Source organism: Beta vulgaris, chromosome 7 (assembly GCF_026745355.1).
Source record: "Beta vulgaris subsp. vulgaris cultivar EL10 chromosome 7, EL10.2, whole genome shotgun sequence".
In the NCBI taxonomy this organism is placed as follows: domain Eukaryota; kingdom Viridiplantae; phylum Streptophyta; class Magnoliopsida; order Caryophyllales; family Amaranthaceae; genus Beta; species Beta vulgaris.
The window spans coordinates 6,073,815-6,093,630 of NC_079208.1; the positions used below are offsets into that span (position 1 = coordinate 6,073,815).

The following is a 19,816-nucleotide window of genomic DNA, read 5'->3' on the forward strand; positions in this document are numbered from 1 at the left end:
ACACACACTATATCACTTTAACATACACTATATCATTGTAACACACACTATATCAGTTTAACACCTATACACTTAACACACACTATATCATTATAACATACACTATATCATTTTAATATACACAATATCATTTTAACATACACTATATCACTGTAACATACACTAAATCATTTTAACATACACTATATCACTGTAACATACACTATATCATTTTAATATACACTATATCATTTTAACATACACTATATCATTTTAACATACACTATCATAAACTCACGTGATATGGATCGGGTGCACACTAATTAGTGTGCACCGGGTTCATATTAGTTTTTTTATTTTTGTGCGTTGAGAAAAATAAGTTGATGAAAAGGGAAATCTAGTAAGTTGTAAAAAAAGTATTTTGGCGGTATATATAACGCCTAAATGGTGCACAAGCTTGTACGTAAAGCATGGTGCGAACATGTACGTGGCTAACTGACCAAATGCAAATGGATAACAAGCCAAATGAACATATGTACATTTGTACATGGCTAACAAGCCAATGAACATGTGTACATCTCTGTTGGTACATGTTCATTGGTATTGGTCTCTGTGTTCATAATCTAGACTTTTATGTTCGTCGTGGATATTGTTCTCATTCTACGGACGTGTGTATGTACTAATTGGGGGTAGATATGGGGACAATATATGCTTTACCAAACCAAGCTTGCTTGGTGAGGGTGGTGGGGAACTCACCTTGTGACTACCTACTTGTGTTTGGAAGTAAGGACTCCCTCATATCCCCCTTACTTTCAAGTGTTGACTTATATAGTTAGACTAACTGACGTGCAAGAGGTGTTGATCCAGTAGGATCTTTCTTCTTACCAAAAGGTTCCCCGTGAGGGCAAAAAAAATGCTCTACGCAGATTTTCACTCGTTCCATTTTGTCGAGCTCAATGCCTTCACTGCTAGCTTCCCCTGCAGTAGGTGAAACCATTTTTTTCATTTGACATTTCCTTTTTCTTAAATGAATTTTCATATCTTGCTTCAAACTTTTAATTATTTCCATGATATTGGGATGAAAATTTGTTAGAACACATGGTCTTTATTTTGGTATTTACTACATGATTTGGGTTGTCCAAAATGTTTAAGTTATACTTCTTGTTTTATCTACATCCTCTAAAATAGAACTCAATTTAGAATTGTTATCCATGATGTTTACAGGGAAACTGAAAAGATTAAAACTTGATGTTCTACAGTTAAGAATATGTAACAAAAAAAAACCATGGTTTTAATTGTTTCAAAGAAGGAGCAAGAGAAACTACGTGAGAGAAGAATCATTTTTCCCATTGTTTCACATACAAGGTGACAAGGACTATCTATTAAGCTGCAATCATTTTGCACCATAAGTGAGAAATTCTAAAACTCTTTGACACCTATATCACATAAAATGGTCTATAACATTATGCCTCCTGAAATAAAGCCATCACCATCTTGACGACCTGCATTACTTACACTTTACAGCAACAACTCAAAACCGGTACTGCATATAAAATCGAAATTCAGTTCCTAGATTCTCCACAGTTAGTAGCAACATTCTTCAGATGTTACACGCTCTAACCAACTAGATCCTCGTCCCTTTCTAATATTGTTTATATTCATCGCATTTCTGATGTTTTTCGCGTCCTCCCATTGCTCCACGTCGACAAACATGTTGTGGAGCAGTACATAGGGTGCTGAGCTTTCTGGTTCAAGCTTTGATAAAGCTTCTGAAGCAACTTGAGCCAGCTCTACATTGTTATGTATCCTGCAAGCTCCAAGCAGAGCACCCCATATGGCTTTATTAGGCTTGTGAGGCATGTTATAGACTAAATCCAAGGCTTCTTGAAGGTGGCCATGACGACCCACAATGTCTACCAGTACAGCATAATGTTCGCTCCCGGGTTGAATCCCAAAATCCGGAAGCATGGATTTAAAATAATTGCGAGCCTCTTTCAGTAAGCCAGCATGGGCACAAGCGTTCAGGACTGAAACAAATGTGATAACTGTGGGCTGCACTTTGATCCTTTTCATTTCTTCAAAAATCTCTAAAGCTTTTGCTGCATATCCATGAGATGCATATCCACCTATAATTGCATTCCAAGAGATTACATCCTTCTGCAGCCCCATCTCATCAAACATGAATCTTGCCTCAGTTATTGCTCCACACATTGAGTACATTGTAACCAGTGAATTATTGATAGGTATATCTGCAATAAGTGTTTTAGTAATCAATTGATGAATTTGCCTACCCAAATGCAGGGCTGAAACTCCAGTACAGACACTAAGAATTGATGATAGTGTGTGCCTATCCGGCTTCACCTCCTCAATCTGCATTTGTATGAACAACTTGATTGCTCCTTCATAGTCTCCATTCTTATCACATCCCGCAATTACAGAGTTCCATGAGACCAGATTTCTCTGTGGTGTCCTGTTGAAGAAATCAAGAGCAGAATCCAAGTTCCCACTTTGAGCATATCCGGACACCATCATATTCCATGACATTATATCAGGGTTTGGCATTTGTGAAAAGAGTTGTGCTGCTTGCTCCATATCCGAAGTTTGAACATAACCACTAATCATTGTATTCCAAGAAAATGTATCTCGATCTACCATTTGATTAAAAAGTTCTCTGGCAGATATGACATCACCCACTTTAATATAAGACATAATCATAGCATTCCATGACACTACATTCCTCTCAACTCCAATTTTTCCTCTGACACTTCCATATGGGCAATATGACATTTGATCAAAAAGACTTCGAGCTTCATCAACTCTTCCCTTTTGCCCATATCCTGCAATCAAAGTATTATAAGCTTGGACAAGATCTTGCTTCTCATTTTCAACTTCTTTTCCACATTCAAGCAAGATTTCCTTTGCCTTATCCCACTCATCAATCCGAATTAACCCTGATATAAGTGCACTTAAAGAAGAGGCATCCCTTTTGGGCATTTTCCTAAACCACTCAATAGCTCTATCAGCATCACCATTCTGTAGAAAGCCGGTCACCATTGCATTCCAAGTAATAACATCCCTTGCACTCATCGTTTTAAAAAGGCATAGAGCATCATCCATTCTCCCAACTCGAGCATAACCACTAATCATAGTGTTCCAAGAAACTAAATCTCTCTTAGGCATCTGATCAAACAAACGCTTACCTTCCTCAACATATCTCATCCCAGCCCCACGCCGAGAAACATAACCTGATATCATCAAGTTCCACGAGACCACATCTCTAACATTATCTGGCATTTCATCAAACAACCTACGAGCTTTCCAAATCTCTCCATCCTTAACATATCCACTCATCATCGAATTCCATGTTATGGTGTTCCTTACAGACATCCTATCAAACAGTGATCTTGCTTCACTAAACCGACCATTTCGGATCAGCTGAGTTATGTGCTTGTTCCAAACACGAAGGTCAGGACACTGAGCACCATAATAGTTCGGCGTATGATAACACATGGGTCTCCTCCAATGGATTCCCAAACGAAATGGACAGTGTAGAATTCTTTCTAATTGTACATAATAGCGTTGCATCGTTTCGAGGTTTTCTCATGTTATTGACCCTCTTTAGTAATCATAAAATTGAGGATTAAACTAAACAATCTTGTCAAACCCACCAAAATGTATAACGAGCTATAGTTCTTTCTTTGACACATGGCTGATCCTATTGTTTCAAAAACTAGAATAAGTAGCAGGAAAAACAATCAACTACAAAAATTGTTTGAAAACAATGACAATATCAACAAACTTCACATTAAAAGAATCAACAAGGTACAATAATATTAGCATGATAACAGCTCAAAATGCCAATTCTACAAATATTCAAACTCTAGAACAAACAAACAACAAATTTCAATTCAATTACCATTTCCCAAGTCCATGCTTAATTATAACATACAACAGGTAAGTCTCATAATATTGATTAATAGTTAGCAAATTAAGGCATGAAATTGATATACCTGAAGATGGAAGAAGTGGAAAAGGAGGAGAGGAGAGAGAGTGGAAGGGTTACGGAGGTGAGATACTGAGATGGGTATTAACTCAATAAGTTGATTTGTGAATGGAATTTATTGATGTTTAGATTTGAGGAGACATGGGAGAGTAAGAGTAAAGGTGTTGAGCAATCAATCAGCAGTTTCACGAAGCAAGCGTGAAATATTCTTTCGTCGGAAGAATCCCCGCCGAGTTGGTTCACGTCGAGCTTTGATGGGACAGCAGAGGATGATAAACCTACAAATTACAATAGGTATAGGGTCGGTTTGGCAAAACTAGCTGTTCTAGTAGCGGTGAGCTGTTGCAGTAGTTGTAGTTGTTGGGGGTAGCTGCTAGATGTCTATCAATAGTAGTTAGATATTAGGTATAGGGTCAGTTCTACCAATGCAAAATGTGGAATCGATATAGAAGATAATAGGGGTGAGTGAGATCAAGTACATGGTTGATTCAAAAAAATTTGGATTCAAAATTGACCCTAATAACTAAAAGTTAAACCGGGTAGAACCCAAAAAATTAGAACCAGACAAAGCTCAGTCTTTAAAATGTGGTCCAAATCCCAAATTCAATAAAATTAGTATGGAGACCTAATACCTAGTCACCTCTCAAATTTCTGCATTGACTTTTAATTTATGGAATAACGACAATTAAAATTTTTGCAGGGATATACTAGGGTAATAGGGCATTTTGAAGGGATATATATCACTAATTTTTTTTGTAGGGATATACCAACCTAAATTTAAGTTTTGTTAAAAGATATCAAAAACACTATTTTCGGCGAGAAAGTCAAGTTTTCAGTCTTTGACTTGCTTAATTACTCTTTGTATAGTGTGTGACATTCAATTGCTTCTATTACATTCATTTTCCTCCAACTTCCTCACTGTTACTTTATGGCTCACTCGCGAGTTCCTACCAAGTCAAATGCCGAAAATTTAACTTTTTCGCCAAAAATAGTATTTTTTGTACCTTTTAACAAAACTTAAATTTAGGTTGGTATATCCCCACAAAAAAAAAATAGTAAGGTATATCCCTAGAAAATGCCTTGGTATATCCCCGCAAAATTTTTCAATGATCACTCATTTTAAGAAACATATCAACAAAATTACATGGTCAATTTTCAATTTAACTGATATGTTTTTTTGTTCTCCTACCATTTGTAAACCTTTTTTTTTAATATGTTAAACTTTAGTTTGATTAACATATTACGGAAGTCATAACTAGAACCTAGTTTTGAACTGATACCCAGTGAGTAACAAATCCAAAATATTAGAACTGAAGGTGGTTAAGAAATCTATCTGAACAATAAAGATTGGAGCTCCGACATATTTTTACTTATTTAAGAACGATAGCCACTATCCAATGTTTACGCTCACCCTATCCCCTTAACTAGGCAAAACTTATATGGTGCACTAACGATCAAATTACATTTTTTTTTTTTGAGGGGAAAGCCAGCTAGATTAATTCAAAGACAACTTGTCCATGAGTACATAGGGCGCCACCTCCGGGGGGGATGGTTTTCCCAAATTTGTTCAACACAAATGGAACTACTTAGCTAAGTGATGGGCTACAAAGTTACCCTCACGTTTAACATGTGACCAAACAAGAGAAGATAGAGAGGAGCAAGAAGCTAAAATATCGTGGAGGGTGATGTCAAGCTCCGAGAGAAACAAAGCATGCTTTGACAACCGCGTTATGACACTTTGGCAATCCGACTCAAGAATCATGTCCTAACTCCAAATCGAAGACCAAGACGAACACCCATTTGAATAGCCTTGGCTTGGCCACAACTGGGCTCCAAAATGCTTAACCCGCCGAGTGGCCGCGAATACAACATCTCCCAGTGAATCACGCCCCACCACGCCTAAACCAACCCATCCAACATCCGCCAGGCATGCATCAACATTTACTTTCAGCAAACCAAGAGGGGGAGCCGCCAGACCTTTGCACTAGCCGCACGACGCTGCTTGGTGCAGTAGAACGAGCCGTAAATTTGCCGTTTCATCCACGAGCCGCTGCACACGAAGACAAGTACATGATTCGGTGTTCGCTTCCTTGAAAGACCCATAAATTTCTTTCGACCATATGCACCAAGCAGATATATGCCACGAGAAAGGGTTGCCTTATCACAATTCTTCCAGCTTTCTACCAAATCACACATCCCAAGATTGGAGGAATTAATACAAAGCTCTTCACACGCCAAGTCTGCCAAAGCTCGAGCAACGAGGACATTCAAACAAGGCATGGCAAGGTGGTTTCACTTGCGCACAGCCCCAAGGGCACGAATCATCATCAAGAAGGTGCGAGTTTTTAGAAGAGCACGAGTAGGGAGAGAATCGTGCAGGATCTCCACAGAAATGTTTAACTTTGGGGCTAGCATTCATACCCATACCTCTACCCATGCTTGGTGAAAAGAGTCAAGGTTGCCACCTTTACCTAACATGTATGCTGTTTTCACAGAGTAAATCCCATCTTTTGTGAGTGCCCAAGTTATTTCATCATGGTGCTCAGTAGAACCCAAAGGGATGGCAAGGATACATTTCACATCTCTCTCATCAAAATTTTCCTCGATAAATCCAGTATTCCACTCCATAGTACTAGGAATAATAAGATCACTCACCTTTTGAATGCCAGGAACAGGTGAGCTTAAGATAAATCTCCCTTCATCACCCATCACCCACGGATCGCTCCAAACTCCAATGTTGTCCCCATTCCCAACACGCCACAGACACCCTTCTTTAATCAACGCCTTCGAACTCCAAATGCTTTTCCATGAGTAGCTACAAGAGTAACCAAGTGAAGAACCAAGGAAATCAGTGGTAGGAAAATACTTTGCTTTCATAACCCGCCCAAAAAGCGAGTGTGGGGCTCGAACTAGTCTCCACGCTTGTCGACCTAGTAAAGCATCATTAAAAACATTGAGATCCTTAAATCCCATACCACCAAAGCATTTAAGAGTGCACATAGAGTCCCAGCTTTTCCAATGAATCTTCCTTTTATTTTCGGAACTCCCCCACCAAAACCTTGCCATGGCCGAATGAATGCGATGAATGATCGAGCTTGGGATTTTATAAACCCCCATAAGATAAGTAGGCATAGCTTGGATGACAGCTTTGAGAAGAACTTCTTTGCCAGCTCTCGAGAGGAGCTTCTCCTTCCACCTTGGAGTTTCTTCCAAATTCTATCCAGAAGTGAGTCAAAAATTATCTCTTTGACCGACCGCCCATAGAAGGGATACCAAGGTACTTTTCATGCTTATCAACCTGCCGCATCTTCAGAATTCCAACTAACTCATCCTTCTGCTCGATACTGACTCCTCTGCTAAAAGAAACCTCAGACTTTTCATAATTAATTTTCTGCCCGGATGCTAGCTCATATTGGTTGAGAGTATCAACTATAACAGTGCATTCCTGTCTGGTGGCTTTTGTGAAGAGAAGACTATCATCAGCAAAAAGAAGATGCGAAATTTCAGGACCGCTCCGGCTAGCGCGAATACCATGAATAAGCTTGTCATGAACCTTCCTCTGAAGCATTCTAGAAAAAGCATCAGCAATCAAGATGAATAAATAGGGGGAAAGAGGATCACCTTGGCGGAGCCCGCGCTCAGGAGTAACAGAACCACAAACTCCTCCATTCACATGAAAGAGTAAGAAACAGAAGTGACACAGTCCATGATCAGATTCACCCACCGCCCATCAAAACCCATAGTTAGCAGAAGCTTCCGGAGAAAACCCCACTCAACTCTGTCATAAGCCTTGCTCATATCAAGTTTCATAGCAATACTACCCTTTCTACTTCTTGTACGATTCTTCATAGTGTGAAAAATCTCAAGAGCAATCAAAGCATTATCAGTAATGAGACGCCCTGGAACAAAGGCACTCTGATTTTCTGTAACAATATCAGGGAGAAAATCCTTTAACCGAATAACAATTGCTTTTGACACCAGTTTATATAAAACATTACAGAGAGCAATAGGGCGAAATTCAGCAGCACGAGTAGGATGTTTGACTTTGGGAATCAGAGCTACATTGGTATTATTCAGACAGCAAACAGAAGCAGAACCATGTAAAATACTACAGACAAACTTTGTAACATCCTCACCAATAACATGCCAGAAACGCTGATAAAAGATAGCATGCATACCATCAGGGCCTGGAGCTTTACAAGGGTGCATCTGTTGAAGGGCAGCAAATATTTCATCTTTTGTAAAAGGCTTCAAGAGAGCCTGATTACATGCATCAGGAATAATAGGGCTAACATACTGCAGGACATCGTCAATGTGTACAGTTGAGGGGTTTGAAGAGGTAAAGATATCTCGAAAATACTCTTCAAAAATACCTTCAATGTTCTCCTCCTTCTCATGCCAGTGCCCGTTTTATCAAACAAACCTTTCACATAATTCCGTTTCTTCGTTGTGAAGCTTTATGGTGAAAATAACTCGTGTTTCTGTCACCAATCCTTAACTTCAGCAACTCGCGATCGCAGGTACCAATAAGCCTCCTGTTTATCATGCAAATCATCAAGATCTTTTTCAAGCGCAGCGCACTCAATACAACTTGCATCAGTAATGGGAAGTTGTTGGTGTAACACCCCCAAAATCCATACACGTCTAATGCTACGTCGCATCGACTTTGGGAGTGTTACCGCCGCGATGGAACGCAAGGCATAATTAGAAATACGGTAACTCAAATTCATTGTCTCAAAACCAAATTGCAGCGGAATAGAAAATGTAATTACAACTCGGGAATCATAGATGACCCCTCTTTATTCAAACTCAAACCATGTAATAATGTTCTATAAAATTCATTAATGATCAAACCAAAAGTTAACTTCAAACTACAGTCTAGCCCCCATATGCTTGATGTCATGCAGCAGCACCAGCTCACCTAGTCTGCTCCCCATTGAAGTATCAATAGTTCATCACAGGACAACAAACACATAATAACACACAGGGTCAGCTATGCTGAGTACGTAATGAACCATTGAAACTATATGAACATAAATGATGCATACATTACAACTGTTATATGAACCTACGTTATCTCACATCCTTTAATCTTTCATTATTTGGCATCGAACGGGCACCGTCATCTTACTAGAATCATACGGGCTACTGAATCCTTAATAGACAACTTGGTCTATTAGATGAAATGCAAATACGGTTTTGTTCCGTCTCACACCCATCACCTTAGTATGCATACCCCCAAGATCGAACGGAACCTTCCGCCTACTTGAGTTATCAAAATATAAGGACACTACTGTCGTCACAGTAGGCCTGCGTAGGAGTGTAGGACAAGTCCTACACTCCCCCCATTGTTCTATACTTGTAGGGAGTCCAACTACAAGTATCGCCATAATCTTCTTTTATTACCAATCATTCTTTTATAACTTTAAGGAGTCATTTACATACTCTCTTAATTACCAAACTCAATCTTATCCCTAGTAACACTCTTGTTACTCTATAGATCAGATTAATAATGCTGATGTTACACTACGATAGAACTTCGCATTTCAATGCAACATATTTCAATGCATCATATTGATTTCACGTTATAAACGTCTAACCAAACAATCACAATCAAATGTTCCCATCATGGTACTAGGTTCCAATAACATGAACTGCAACCTAAACATGATACTAAGCTTTGAAAGTAAACTGGTACGCGTACGTACCTTGTAACGGAGAATTTTCGCTGACTTAATAGAACGAGCCGCTTATGAAATTGGGACCTAAATCGTTAAAACAAAGCTTTAGTGTTACGTCCTTGATAACACTAACAACTACTACGTACTAAGACCATAACGATCTAACGATTCGAATTACGCAATAGTTAAAACCTTATTCCAGAACTTTCGTTATAATTCTAATCTAGTGAATTTAACGTCTTTTAGAAGTCAGAGTTAGTGAGTAACTAAGTTAGTTAGTAACATTAGTCCACTGTTTTACCCTCCAAAATGTCATAAGTCCAGCCTGTCTTATGTCCAAAAGTCAAGTCATATGTCCAAAAGGTAAGTCATATGTCCAAAAGGTAAGTTCCATGTCCAAAAGTAAGTTCCATGTCCAAAAGTAAGTTCCATGTCCAAAGGTGAGTCACACGTCCAAAGTCAGATTTCATGAAACAGGTTACTCATGAAACGATAATAATGTAACTAATAATAATACACAATTTTCCTACTTCCAACTTATTCCAATTACAAACCTAACCAGAAATTTCACTTAAAACAGAACAATAACTTAACTAATAAATTATTACACAACTCTAATTATTAATTAATAATTACAAACCTTTCTTAACTACGAAACAGTAAATATAAGAATAATTAATAAACTGACATACTAAGTTAAGTACAAAATTATACCGTTAGAAATCGCCGGCGAAAGAATTCCGGCGACCGAAGACCACACCACCACGCGCACGAAACCCTCAACACCACGACCCTTGTCGCAGCACTCGACCCACTTTTCGCACAAGAATTCCGGCGGACTCGCACCCTGTGCTCGACAGAATTCGCACCACACGAACCCTTCACCAAGACTCTCGTCGCTGCTCGTATCGCCCAGCCCACACGCGCGACACTCGCGAGCCTCACACGAACCACAGCACCCTTCGCACCAAGACTCCCGGACAGAACTCTCGACACTCGCGCACACCTCGACCCCTTCGACGAAATCGCGCACAACTCGACCCTTCGACGGAATCTCGCAACTTTTCGACCCTCGACGCCTGCGCACCTGCGCGCTCGAACCTTGTACCTTCGTCGGACCCTTTTGCACGAAGCCAAAGAAGAAGAGTAGCGAGCGAACCCGCGAGAGAGACGAGAGAGAGAGATCGAGAGAGAGAAAGAAAATTCTGAGAGAAGAGAAAAAATTCGAAAAGAGAGAGGAGAGAGAGAAGTCGGCTGAGGAGAGAGGAGAAGAAAGGGTTTAGGGTTTTTTCTGAAATTCCCTTCCTTTTCTTTTTATACTCCCTTCAAAAGGTAGTAACCCTAGGTCGTTAGGTTACTCTTTTAAAATCCGAAAATTCCTAACAATTCATATTACTAATAATTTATTCCTATTAACTTGTAAATAAATTAAAATACCTTTTTATTAATTCTTTTATATTTTCTTAATTAGTACGAAATTAGTATAAAAATACGGAGTATTACAGGCTTCCCCCCTTAAAAGAAGTTTCGTCCCGAAACTTTGAGGTAGCCCGTCTTAACGACGATCTTTTGCACTTCTAAGTCCCAAATTTCACAAGCGTTTTCTAACGTTCACACAATAGATAAGCATTTTCACACATAACTAGCATATAACTAACATAATCAACATAATTAACATACTTTAGGGTGAAAGCGCGAAATTCTATCGCATTCTTCCCCCCTTAAAAGAAAAGTTACGTCCCCGTAACTCACGTACCTCTTGGAAAAGCTCAGGGTACTTCAGACGCATTGCATCTTCGGCTTCCCATGTGGCTTCCTCGGTAGTTTGATTTCTCCACAACACCTTGACAATTCTGACGTCCTTATTCCTCGTACTTCGCACTTTGCGGTCTAGGATCTGGACAGGTTTCTCCTCATAGGACAAAGTTTCGTCTATCTCTACGTTTTCAGGTTCAAGGACATGTGACGCATCAGGTACGTATCTCCGGAGTTGGGATACGTGAAACACGTTATGGACCCTTTCTAGGTCGTTGGGTAAATCCAGGCGATAAGCAACTTTCCCTACCCTCGCCAGTATCTCATAGGGTCCTATGAACTTAGGGCTTAGCTTCCCCTTTTTCCCGAATCGCATCACTCCTTTCATTGGGGACACCTTAAGCAACACTTTTTCCCCAACTTCGAAATTTTCGTCCCTTCGCTTCTGGTCCGCATAGGATTTTTGCCTGTCCTGTGCAGTCTTAATCTTTTCTTGAATGACTCGCACTTGATCCATCGTCTCTTGAATCATATCAGGTCCTAACACTACAGTCTCACTGATGTCGTTCCAACACAAAGGGCTACGACACTTTCTCCCGTACAACGCTTCAAATGGTGCCATCTTAATACTAGCATGGTAGCTGTTGTTGTATGAGAATTCTATGAGGTCCAAATGGTCTTCCCATGACCCTTGGTATTCTAAAGCACATGCTCGCAACATGTCCTCTAAGGTCTGAATAGTTCGTTCTGTTTGACCATCGGTAGCTGGGTGAAAGGCTGTACTCATTAATAGCTCACTACCAAATGCTTCCTGGACCTTTTTCCAGAAATTCGACAGGAATCGAGATCTCGATCTGATACTATACTTGTGGGTACTCCATGCAATCGAATGACATTTTTCACATAAGCCTTGGCTAAGGCTTCCATACTCCACGTATCTTTCATAGGTATGAACCTTGCTGTCTTGGTTAGTCTATCCACTATCACCCAAATGGTATTATTGCCTCCCCGACTCCTAGGTAAGGCGACAACGAAGTCCATGGATATCGAGTCCCATTTCCAGTCGGAATGTCTAAGGGTTGAATCTTTCCCTGAGGTCTCTTGTGTTCACTTTTGACTTTCTGGCATGTTAAGCATTTGGAAACAAACTCAGCTACTGCTCTCTTCATACCAGGCCACCAAAACATCTTCTTGAGGTCCTTATACAACTTATCTCCCCCTGGGTGGACAGAATACGTCGTGTTATGACCCTCGCTCATTATCTTTTGTTTCAGCTCTTCACACTTTTGTGGCACGCACCACCTACCCTTATATCGTATGCTCCCATCCTCATGGATCGCAAACCCCTCTGCTTTGCCCTCCTTAAGCTTTGCCTTGACTCGCTCAAGTTTCACATCCCCAGGTTGACTCGCCCTTATCTCTTCTAGGAAGTTAGGTTCGATGGTTAGGGCACTCAGCAATCTTTCTACCTCCCTTCATGAACAACTTCTATCTGAAGTCTAGAGAATTCCTCACAAAGTTTGTCGGCAACGACTAATGTATTCAGGCTATGGCTAGACTTGCGACTTAACGCATCAGCAACAACGTTGGCTTTACCCTCATGGTATTGGATGTCTAAGTCATAGTCCTTGATGAGCTCTAACCATCTGCGTGCCTCATGTTGAGGTCTTTCTGGGTGAAGATATATTTAAGGCTTTTGTGATCGGTGAAGATACGGCAGGTTACCCCATAGAGGTAGTGTCTCCAGATTTTGAGTGCAAATACTATGGCGGCCAATTCTAGGTCATGTGTTGGGTAATTGACTTCATATGGCTTCAACTGTCGGGACGCATAAGCTATAACTTTCCCGTTTTGCATCAGAACACAACCCAACCCATTTTTGGATGCATCACTATACACATCATATCCTTCGTTCCCTTAGGCAAGGTTAGGACAGGGGCTGAGGTTAATCTCTTTGAGTGTTTGGAAGGCCTTCTCACTGTCCTCATTCCAGGTAAACCTACAATCCTTCTTCATCAGGTTTGTCATAGGTTTTGCTATTTTGGAGAAGTCTTTCACAAATCTCCTATAGTAACCGGCTAAACCCAAGAAACTTCGTATATCCGTGACATTCTTTGGAGTAGGCCATTCACTCACGGCTTTGATTTTCGCAGGATCGACTGATACACCCTCCTTAGAGATAAAATGACCCAAAAATGACACTCTTTCCAACCAAAATTCACATTTCGAAAACTTTGCATAAGTTGGTTGTCCCTAAGTGTCTGCAAAATGACCCTCAAATGATCCTCATGTTCCTCCTTGTTCTTAGAATAGATCAGGATATCGTCTATGAATACTACGACGAATTTGTCTAGGTAGGGTCGGAAAATTCTATTCATAAGGTCCATGAAAACGCGGTGCATTGTTAACCCAAAAGGCATAACCGTAAACTCATAGTGGCCATATCTGGTTCGAAAGGCAGTCTTAGGTATATCATGATCAACAATCCTCAACTGATGGTAACCAGACCTTAAGTCATTTTGGAGAACATCCCCGCACCCTGAAGTTGGTCGAACAAATCATCAATCCTAGGTAATGGATACTTGTTTTTCACAGTGACATTGTTCAACTCCCGGTAGTCTATACATAACCTCAAGCTACCATCCTTCTTTTTCACAAATAGACGGGTGCTCCCCATGGCGACATGCTAGGTCTAATATACCCTTTGTCTAGAAGTTCCTCTAACTGGTTCTTTAACTCATTCATTTCTGCCGGAGCCATCCGATACGGGGCTTTCGAAATGGGTCCAGTCCCAGGTACTAGGTCAACGGTGAACTCTACATCTCTCCTTGGAGGCATACCAGGTATTTCCTCAGGAAAGACATCCTGGAATTCCGGACTATGGGCACATCTTCAGGCCTTAACGGATCATCCTCCACTCTTCTCACTGAACACATAAATAGGGGCCAACCCTTGTCTACGTAGTTCTTAAGTTGTAACGCATTGATAACTTTAATTCCTGGTTCTCGAGGTATCCTCCTATATGACACTCTTTTCCCCAAAGGGTCCTTTAGTTCCACTTTTTGCGCATCGCAATCTATCTTAGCCCTGTACTTCCCAAGCCAATCCATCCCCAGAATGATATCTAGGTTTGATAAGTTAAACTCTATCAGATCAGAGGGAAAGTATCCCTCACCTATCTTTAATGGCACTTTTAGGAATCTTTTAGAACAATTAACAGTCTCCCCAGATGGAATGACTATAGGCATAGAAATCGACTCAGACTCGACCAATGTTAAATTTCTAACAGTTGCATGGGCAATAAATGACAAGGATGCTCCAGAATCAAATAAAACTTTAACAGGAGTGGAGTTGATAGAAAATGTACCCGTGACAACGTCTCTACGAGCCTCTTCTTCACTAGCCGTCATCATGTACAGCTTCCCTTTGCCCTTATCTTGGGAACTAGTTGCATTGTTACATTAGAGACTTGGTTGCTGGTATTGGTAGCGGGCTTGGAATAGTTAGAATTCCCATTGTAATTACCTCCCCCGTTACCATTCCCGTTACCATTTCCGTTTCGGGGCTTGTCCCCATAGTTCCCCTTCCTTTGGCCATTGGGGTTTAGCTTGTTTTTCGAATAGCATTCATAGGCTCTATGCCCCATCTTCCCACATTCCCGGCATTCAACCTTGTTACCCTCACAATCCTTACCAGGGTGTTGTTCGGGCACTTTCTACACCGATATACACGCTCAGGTCTGCGGTTATTGGTGTTATTGTTGCGGTTGTTGTTGTTGTTGTTGGGATTAGGGTTATTGTTGGGTCCCTTACCAAAATTTCTCTGAGGGTTTTGATTATTCTGGTTCCCGTTGTGCTTTTTCTCAAACTTTGGCCCTCAGGGTTTGGGTTATCCTTACGTTTCTCGCCCAGCTTACCCCCTTCCTCCCTTTTCCTGATAGCATAAAGGTGGGCAGCTTTGCCAAACACATGGTCCAGAGAGGTGAATGTATCTCCCCCCAGTCTACCCTGCAGGTCAAGGGTAAGTCCCAATTCAAAACGTGAGGCTTTAGCCTCCTCAGTAGGGGCAATCTCTGGGGCAAACCTCATCAGTTCAATAAATTTTCGGTAATATTCCTCTACCGACATGGTCCCTTGTTCCAGCATCATGAACTCTTGGGCTTTTTGTTTCTTAAGATACGGAGGGTAGTACTTGTCTCTTAGGGCCTTTTTAAAAGTTTCCCACCCGAAACCCGGTTGGCTGAGAAGGTTGTCCTTAGCCTGGGTCCACCAGAAATGGGCATCCCCCTGCAGATAGTAACTAGCTAAGGGCACTGTTTTCTCGTCAGGACAGGTTAAGGTGAAGAAAAGCTTATCAAATTCCCCAACCCAGTTTTCCAACTCTTCAGGTCCCCCTTTTCCATTTAGTATAGGTGGGTTCCTACGGGCCACTTTTTCAGATAGGTCCCATCCCGGCTGTGACCTTGGGCTAAGTTGGCTGTAATCTGTACTAGGTCACGTATCGATTGCTCGATGTTAAGAGAGGTGTCAGGGGCGCCTCCCGATCGAACCATTCTGCGCTGAAATTAACATAGTAGCTATTTCAGTGACTTACACATAATTTTTGTTTTAACTTATTCAACGAATACACATTTAACATATAACATATATTGCGAACACCTTTAAGTCTGTACTGACTTGCATTACAATCATCCAAAATAAGATGCCATAATTAACAATAAAAGATAATACTATGCACTATTATTGAAAATGGGAATGTAATATTTGTAAAGAAATACTATATATATATATATATAAATCAAATAATGTTACTCCCTAATCGGCATGCAAGCCTTATTATCCCTAACATAACAAATGAACAAAAACGATCAAAATAAAACAAAAATCCTAATCCTACATATATGTTCAAAAGAACTATGGGCCAAGACGGTGAGCTTCATCCTCTGATCCAGAATCCTCCATCCCTCCATCAAGGTCAATCTCATCTGCCTCAGGCTCGCCGTCCTCAAAGAATATATCTCTAGTATGGGTCCTAGGTCTTCCTCGGGTCTTCTTCCTCGATGGGATCCTCCTCCTCAATGGGATCCTCCTCCTCAATGGGATCCTCCTCCTCAATGGGATCCTCCTCCTCAATGGGATCCTCTTCCTGAACAGGATTCTCATCCTCAACAGGGTCTTCATTCTCAGCAGGGTCTCCTCCTCAACTGGTATATCCTCTAGTGGAGGTGGCTCATCATCATCATCCTCCCCATGTAACCCTGGTACAACCTGGACCCCACCCAACACTATAATGAAGGTCCTATTGTTCCTTTCATCATCAGAGACGTAAGTGACTGTCCTAAGATTCTGAAAGTCATCGGCCACTAACTCATCCTCAAATGGCTGGTATCTTGGCCTTTTGCCACAGGTGCTGATGGCGGTTCAGGTATGACCCCTGGGTTCTCAGAATTCCCATCTATGGCCCTATTGCTCGAACTTTCCCTTTCAGATGAAGTAGAAGGGTTTTGACCCCTGGTCTCACGAACCCTCCACTCATTCTCGCAGTATTTAAGGTCAGTGAGGAAGTGCTTTTCGGAAGGCAGGTTCTGTATCCGTAGGTATGCTTATTCCTATTGAAATACCCTTCTGGAGTCCACATATCCCCATACCTACGATGAACAAATCTATATGGCTCTATATCTGGAACATAACGAAGCATGAAGTGTATCCTAGAGCCCTCAGATCGTAACCATGTTCCCCTTGCATAATTCTGTAATCCATAGCAGACTTCATTTTAAAGAACCACATATCCCAGTCTTCCCCTACTTGTTTCATCAAAAAGTCCCTACAGCCTATGTCGTGAACCATCTGTGAAAGTAAAAACAAAATAGAATAGTCTAAGTTTTTGTAAAGAGGTAAATGCTCATTTTAACTTTGAAATCCACAAGTGAAATCAAGCTCATTCGATCAATAAAATAGTTTTTATACTTAAATAAGTTTTGAGTCTAATCAATTTAGACCTATCTTTGTACACTCTCTTAATCTAGTCACATTTGAAGATTTCAAGAACTTTCACATTTCAATTACACAGAGAGACATACAAGTTCGAGATACAAACAAAGTGCAATGATAACATGCCTATGACTTAATGCAATGACATGATCTATATGCTCCTAGCCCATACTACCCGTTTTGAAATCGTTTCGAAAACGTCTTTGAAAATAGGAGCTTCTGGCTCTGAATCCAGTTTTGTAACACCCCCAAAATCCATACACGTCTAATGCTACGTCGCATCGACTTTGGGAGTGTTACCGCCGCGATGGAACGCAAGGCATAATTAGAAATACGGTAACTCAAATTCATTGTCTCAAAACCAAATTGCAGCGGAATAGAAAATGTAATTACAACTCGGGAATCATAGATGACCCCTCTTTATTCAAACTCAAACCATGTAATAATGTTCTATAAAATTCATTAATGATCAAACCAAAAGTTAACTTCAAACTACAGTCTAGCCCCCATATGCTTGATGTCATGCAGCAGCACCAGCTCACCTAGTCTGCTCCCCATTGAAGTATCAATAGTTCATCACAGGACAACAAACACATAATAACACACAGGTCAGCTATGCTGAGTACGTAATGAACCATTGAAACTATATGAACATAAATGATGCATACATTACAACTGTTATATGAACCTACGTTATCTCACATCCTTTAATCTTTCATTATTTGGCATCGAACGGGCACCGTCATCTTACTAGAATCATACGGGCTACTGAATCCTTAATAGACAACTTGGTCTATTAGATGAAATGCAAATACGGTTTTGTTCCGTCTCACACCCATCACCTTAGTATGCATACCCCCAAGATCGAACGGAACCTTCCGCCTACTTGAGTTATCAAAATATAAGGACACTACTGTCGTCACAGTAGGCCTGCGTAGGAGTGTAGGACAAGTCCTACACTCCCCCCATTGTTCTATACTTGTAGGGAGTCCAACTACAAGTATCGCCATAATCTTCTTTTATTACCAATCATTCTTTTATAACTTTAAGGAGTCATTTACATACTCTCTTAATTACCAAACTCAATCTTATCCCTAGTAACACTCTTGTTACTCTATAGATCAGATTAATAATGCTGATGTTACACTACGATAGAACTTCGCATTTCAATGCAACATATTTCAATGCATCATATTGATTTCACGTTATAAACGTCTAACCAAACAATCACAATCAAATGTTCCCTATCATGGTACTAGGTTCCAATAACATGAACTGCAACCTAAACATGATACTAAGCTTTGAAAGTAAACTGGTACGCGTACGTACCTTGTAACGGAGAATTTTCGCTGACTTAATAGAACGAGCCGCTTATGAAATTGGGACCTAAATCGTTAAAACAAAGCTTTAGTGTTACGTCCTTGATAACACTAACAACTACTACGTACTAAGACCATAACGATCTAACGATTCGAATTACGCAATAGTTAAAACCTTATTCCAGAACTTTCGTTATAATTCTAATCTAGTGAATTTAACGTCTTTTAGAAGTCAGAGTTAGTGAGTAACTAAGTTAGTTGTAACATTAGTCCACTTTTTACCAATCCAAAATGTCATAAGTCCAGCCTGTCTTATGTCCAAAAGTCAAGTCATATGTCCAAAAGGTAAGTCATATGTCCAAAAGGTAAGTTCATGTCCAAAAGTAAGTTCCATGTCCAAAAGGTAATTCCATGTCCAAAGGTGAGTCAACGTCCCAAAGTCAGATTTCATGAAACAGGTTACTCATGAAACGATAATAATGTAACTAATAATAATACACAATTTTCCTACTTCCAACTTATTCCAATTACAAACCTAACCAGAATTTTACTTAAAACAGAACAATAACTTAACTAATAATTTATTACACATCTAATTATTAATTAATAATTACAAACCTTTCTTAACTACGAAACAGTAAATATAAGAATAATTAATAAACTGACATACTAAGTTAAGTACAAAATTATACCGTTAGAAATCGCCGGCGAAAGAATTCCGGCGACCGAAGACCACACCACTCACGCGCACGAAACCCTCAACACCACGACCCTTGTGCAGCACTCGACCCACTTTTCGCAAAGAATTCCGGCGGACTCGCACCCTTGTGCTCGACAGAATTCGCACCACACGAACCCTTCACCAAGACTCTCGTCGCTGCTCGTACGTCGCCCACACGCGCGACACTCGCGAGCCTCACAGAACCACAGCACCTTCGCACCAAGATCCCGGACAGAACTCTCGACACTCGCGCACACCTCGACCCCTTCGACGAAATCGCGCACAACTCGACCCTTCGACGGAATCTCGCAACTTTTCGACCCTCGACGCCTGCGCACCCTGCGCGCTCGAACCTTGTACCTTCGTCG

At 40.6% G+C, this 19,816-nt stretch overlaps 1 protein-coding gene and 2 long non-coding RNA genes across 5 annotated transcripts; all 3 read right to left on the minus strand.

The window, feature by feature from the left end:
- Positions 1 to 228: 228 nt before the first annotated feature.
- On the minus strand, positions 229 to 4,417 carry LOC104898497 (pentatricopeptide repeat-containing protein At1g62260, mitochondrial). Of its 3 annotated transcripts, none has more exons than XR_002040412.3 (2): positions 3,990 to 4,417; positions 229 to 957 (listed from the first exon to the last, which is right to left on the minus strand). XR_002040412.3 is itself a non-coding variant. In XM_010685587.4 (2 exons), exon 2 carries the CDS (start codon positions 3,562 to 3,564, stop codon positions 1,564 to 1,566), a length of 2,001 nt encoding a protein of 666 aa, XP_010683889.2. In that variant the 5' UTR covers positions 3,565 to 3,694; positions 3,990 to 4,284; the 3' UTR covers positions 1,065 to 1,563. The 3 variants fall into 3 exon arrangements, 2 of the variants coding, with proteins under 2 accessions (XP_010683889.2, XP_010683888.2); XM_010685587.4 differs by lacking the exon at positions 229 to 957 and adding an exon at positions 1,065 to 3,694 and having other exon boundaries at positions 3,990 to 4,284; XM_010685586.4 differs by lacking the exon at positions 229 to 957 and adding an exon at positions 1,065 to 3,709 and having other exon boundaries at positions 3,990 to 4,284.
- Positions 4,418 to 8,711: 4,294 nt separating this feature from the next.
- On the minus strand, positions 8,712 to 10,431 carry LOC130592181 (uncharacterized). Its single transcript, XR_008970403.1, has 3 exons — positions 10,378 to 10,431; positions 9,691 to 9,747; positions 8,712 to 8,908 (listed from the first exon to the last, which is right to left on the minus strand). It is a non-coding gene; the product is annotated as an uncharacterized LOC130592181 (long non-coding RNA).
- A 7,327-nt stretch (positions 10,432 to 17,758) lies between these two features.
- Positions 17,759 to 19,504, minus strand: LOC125491615 (uncharacterized). Its single transcript, XR_008970404.1, has 3 exons — positions 19,420 to 19,504; positions 18,738 to 18,794; positions 17,759 to 17,955 (listed from the first exon to the last, which is right to left on the minus strand). It is a non-coding gene; the product is annotated as an uncharacterized LOC125491615 (long non-coding RNA).
- Positions 19,505 to 19,816: the final 312 nt, after the last annotated feature.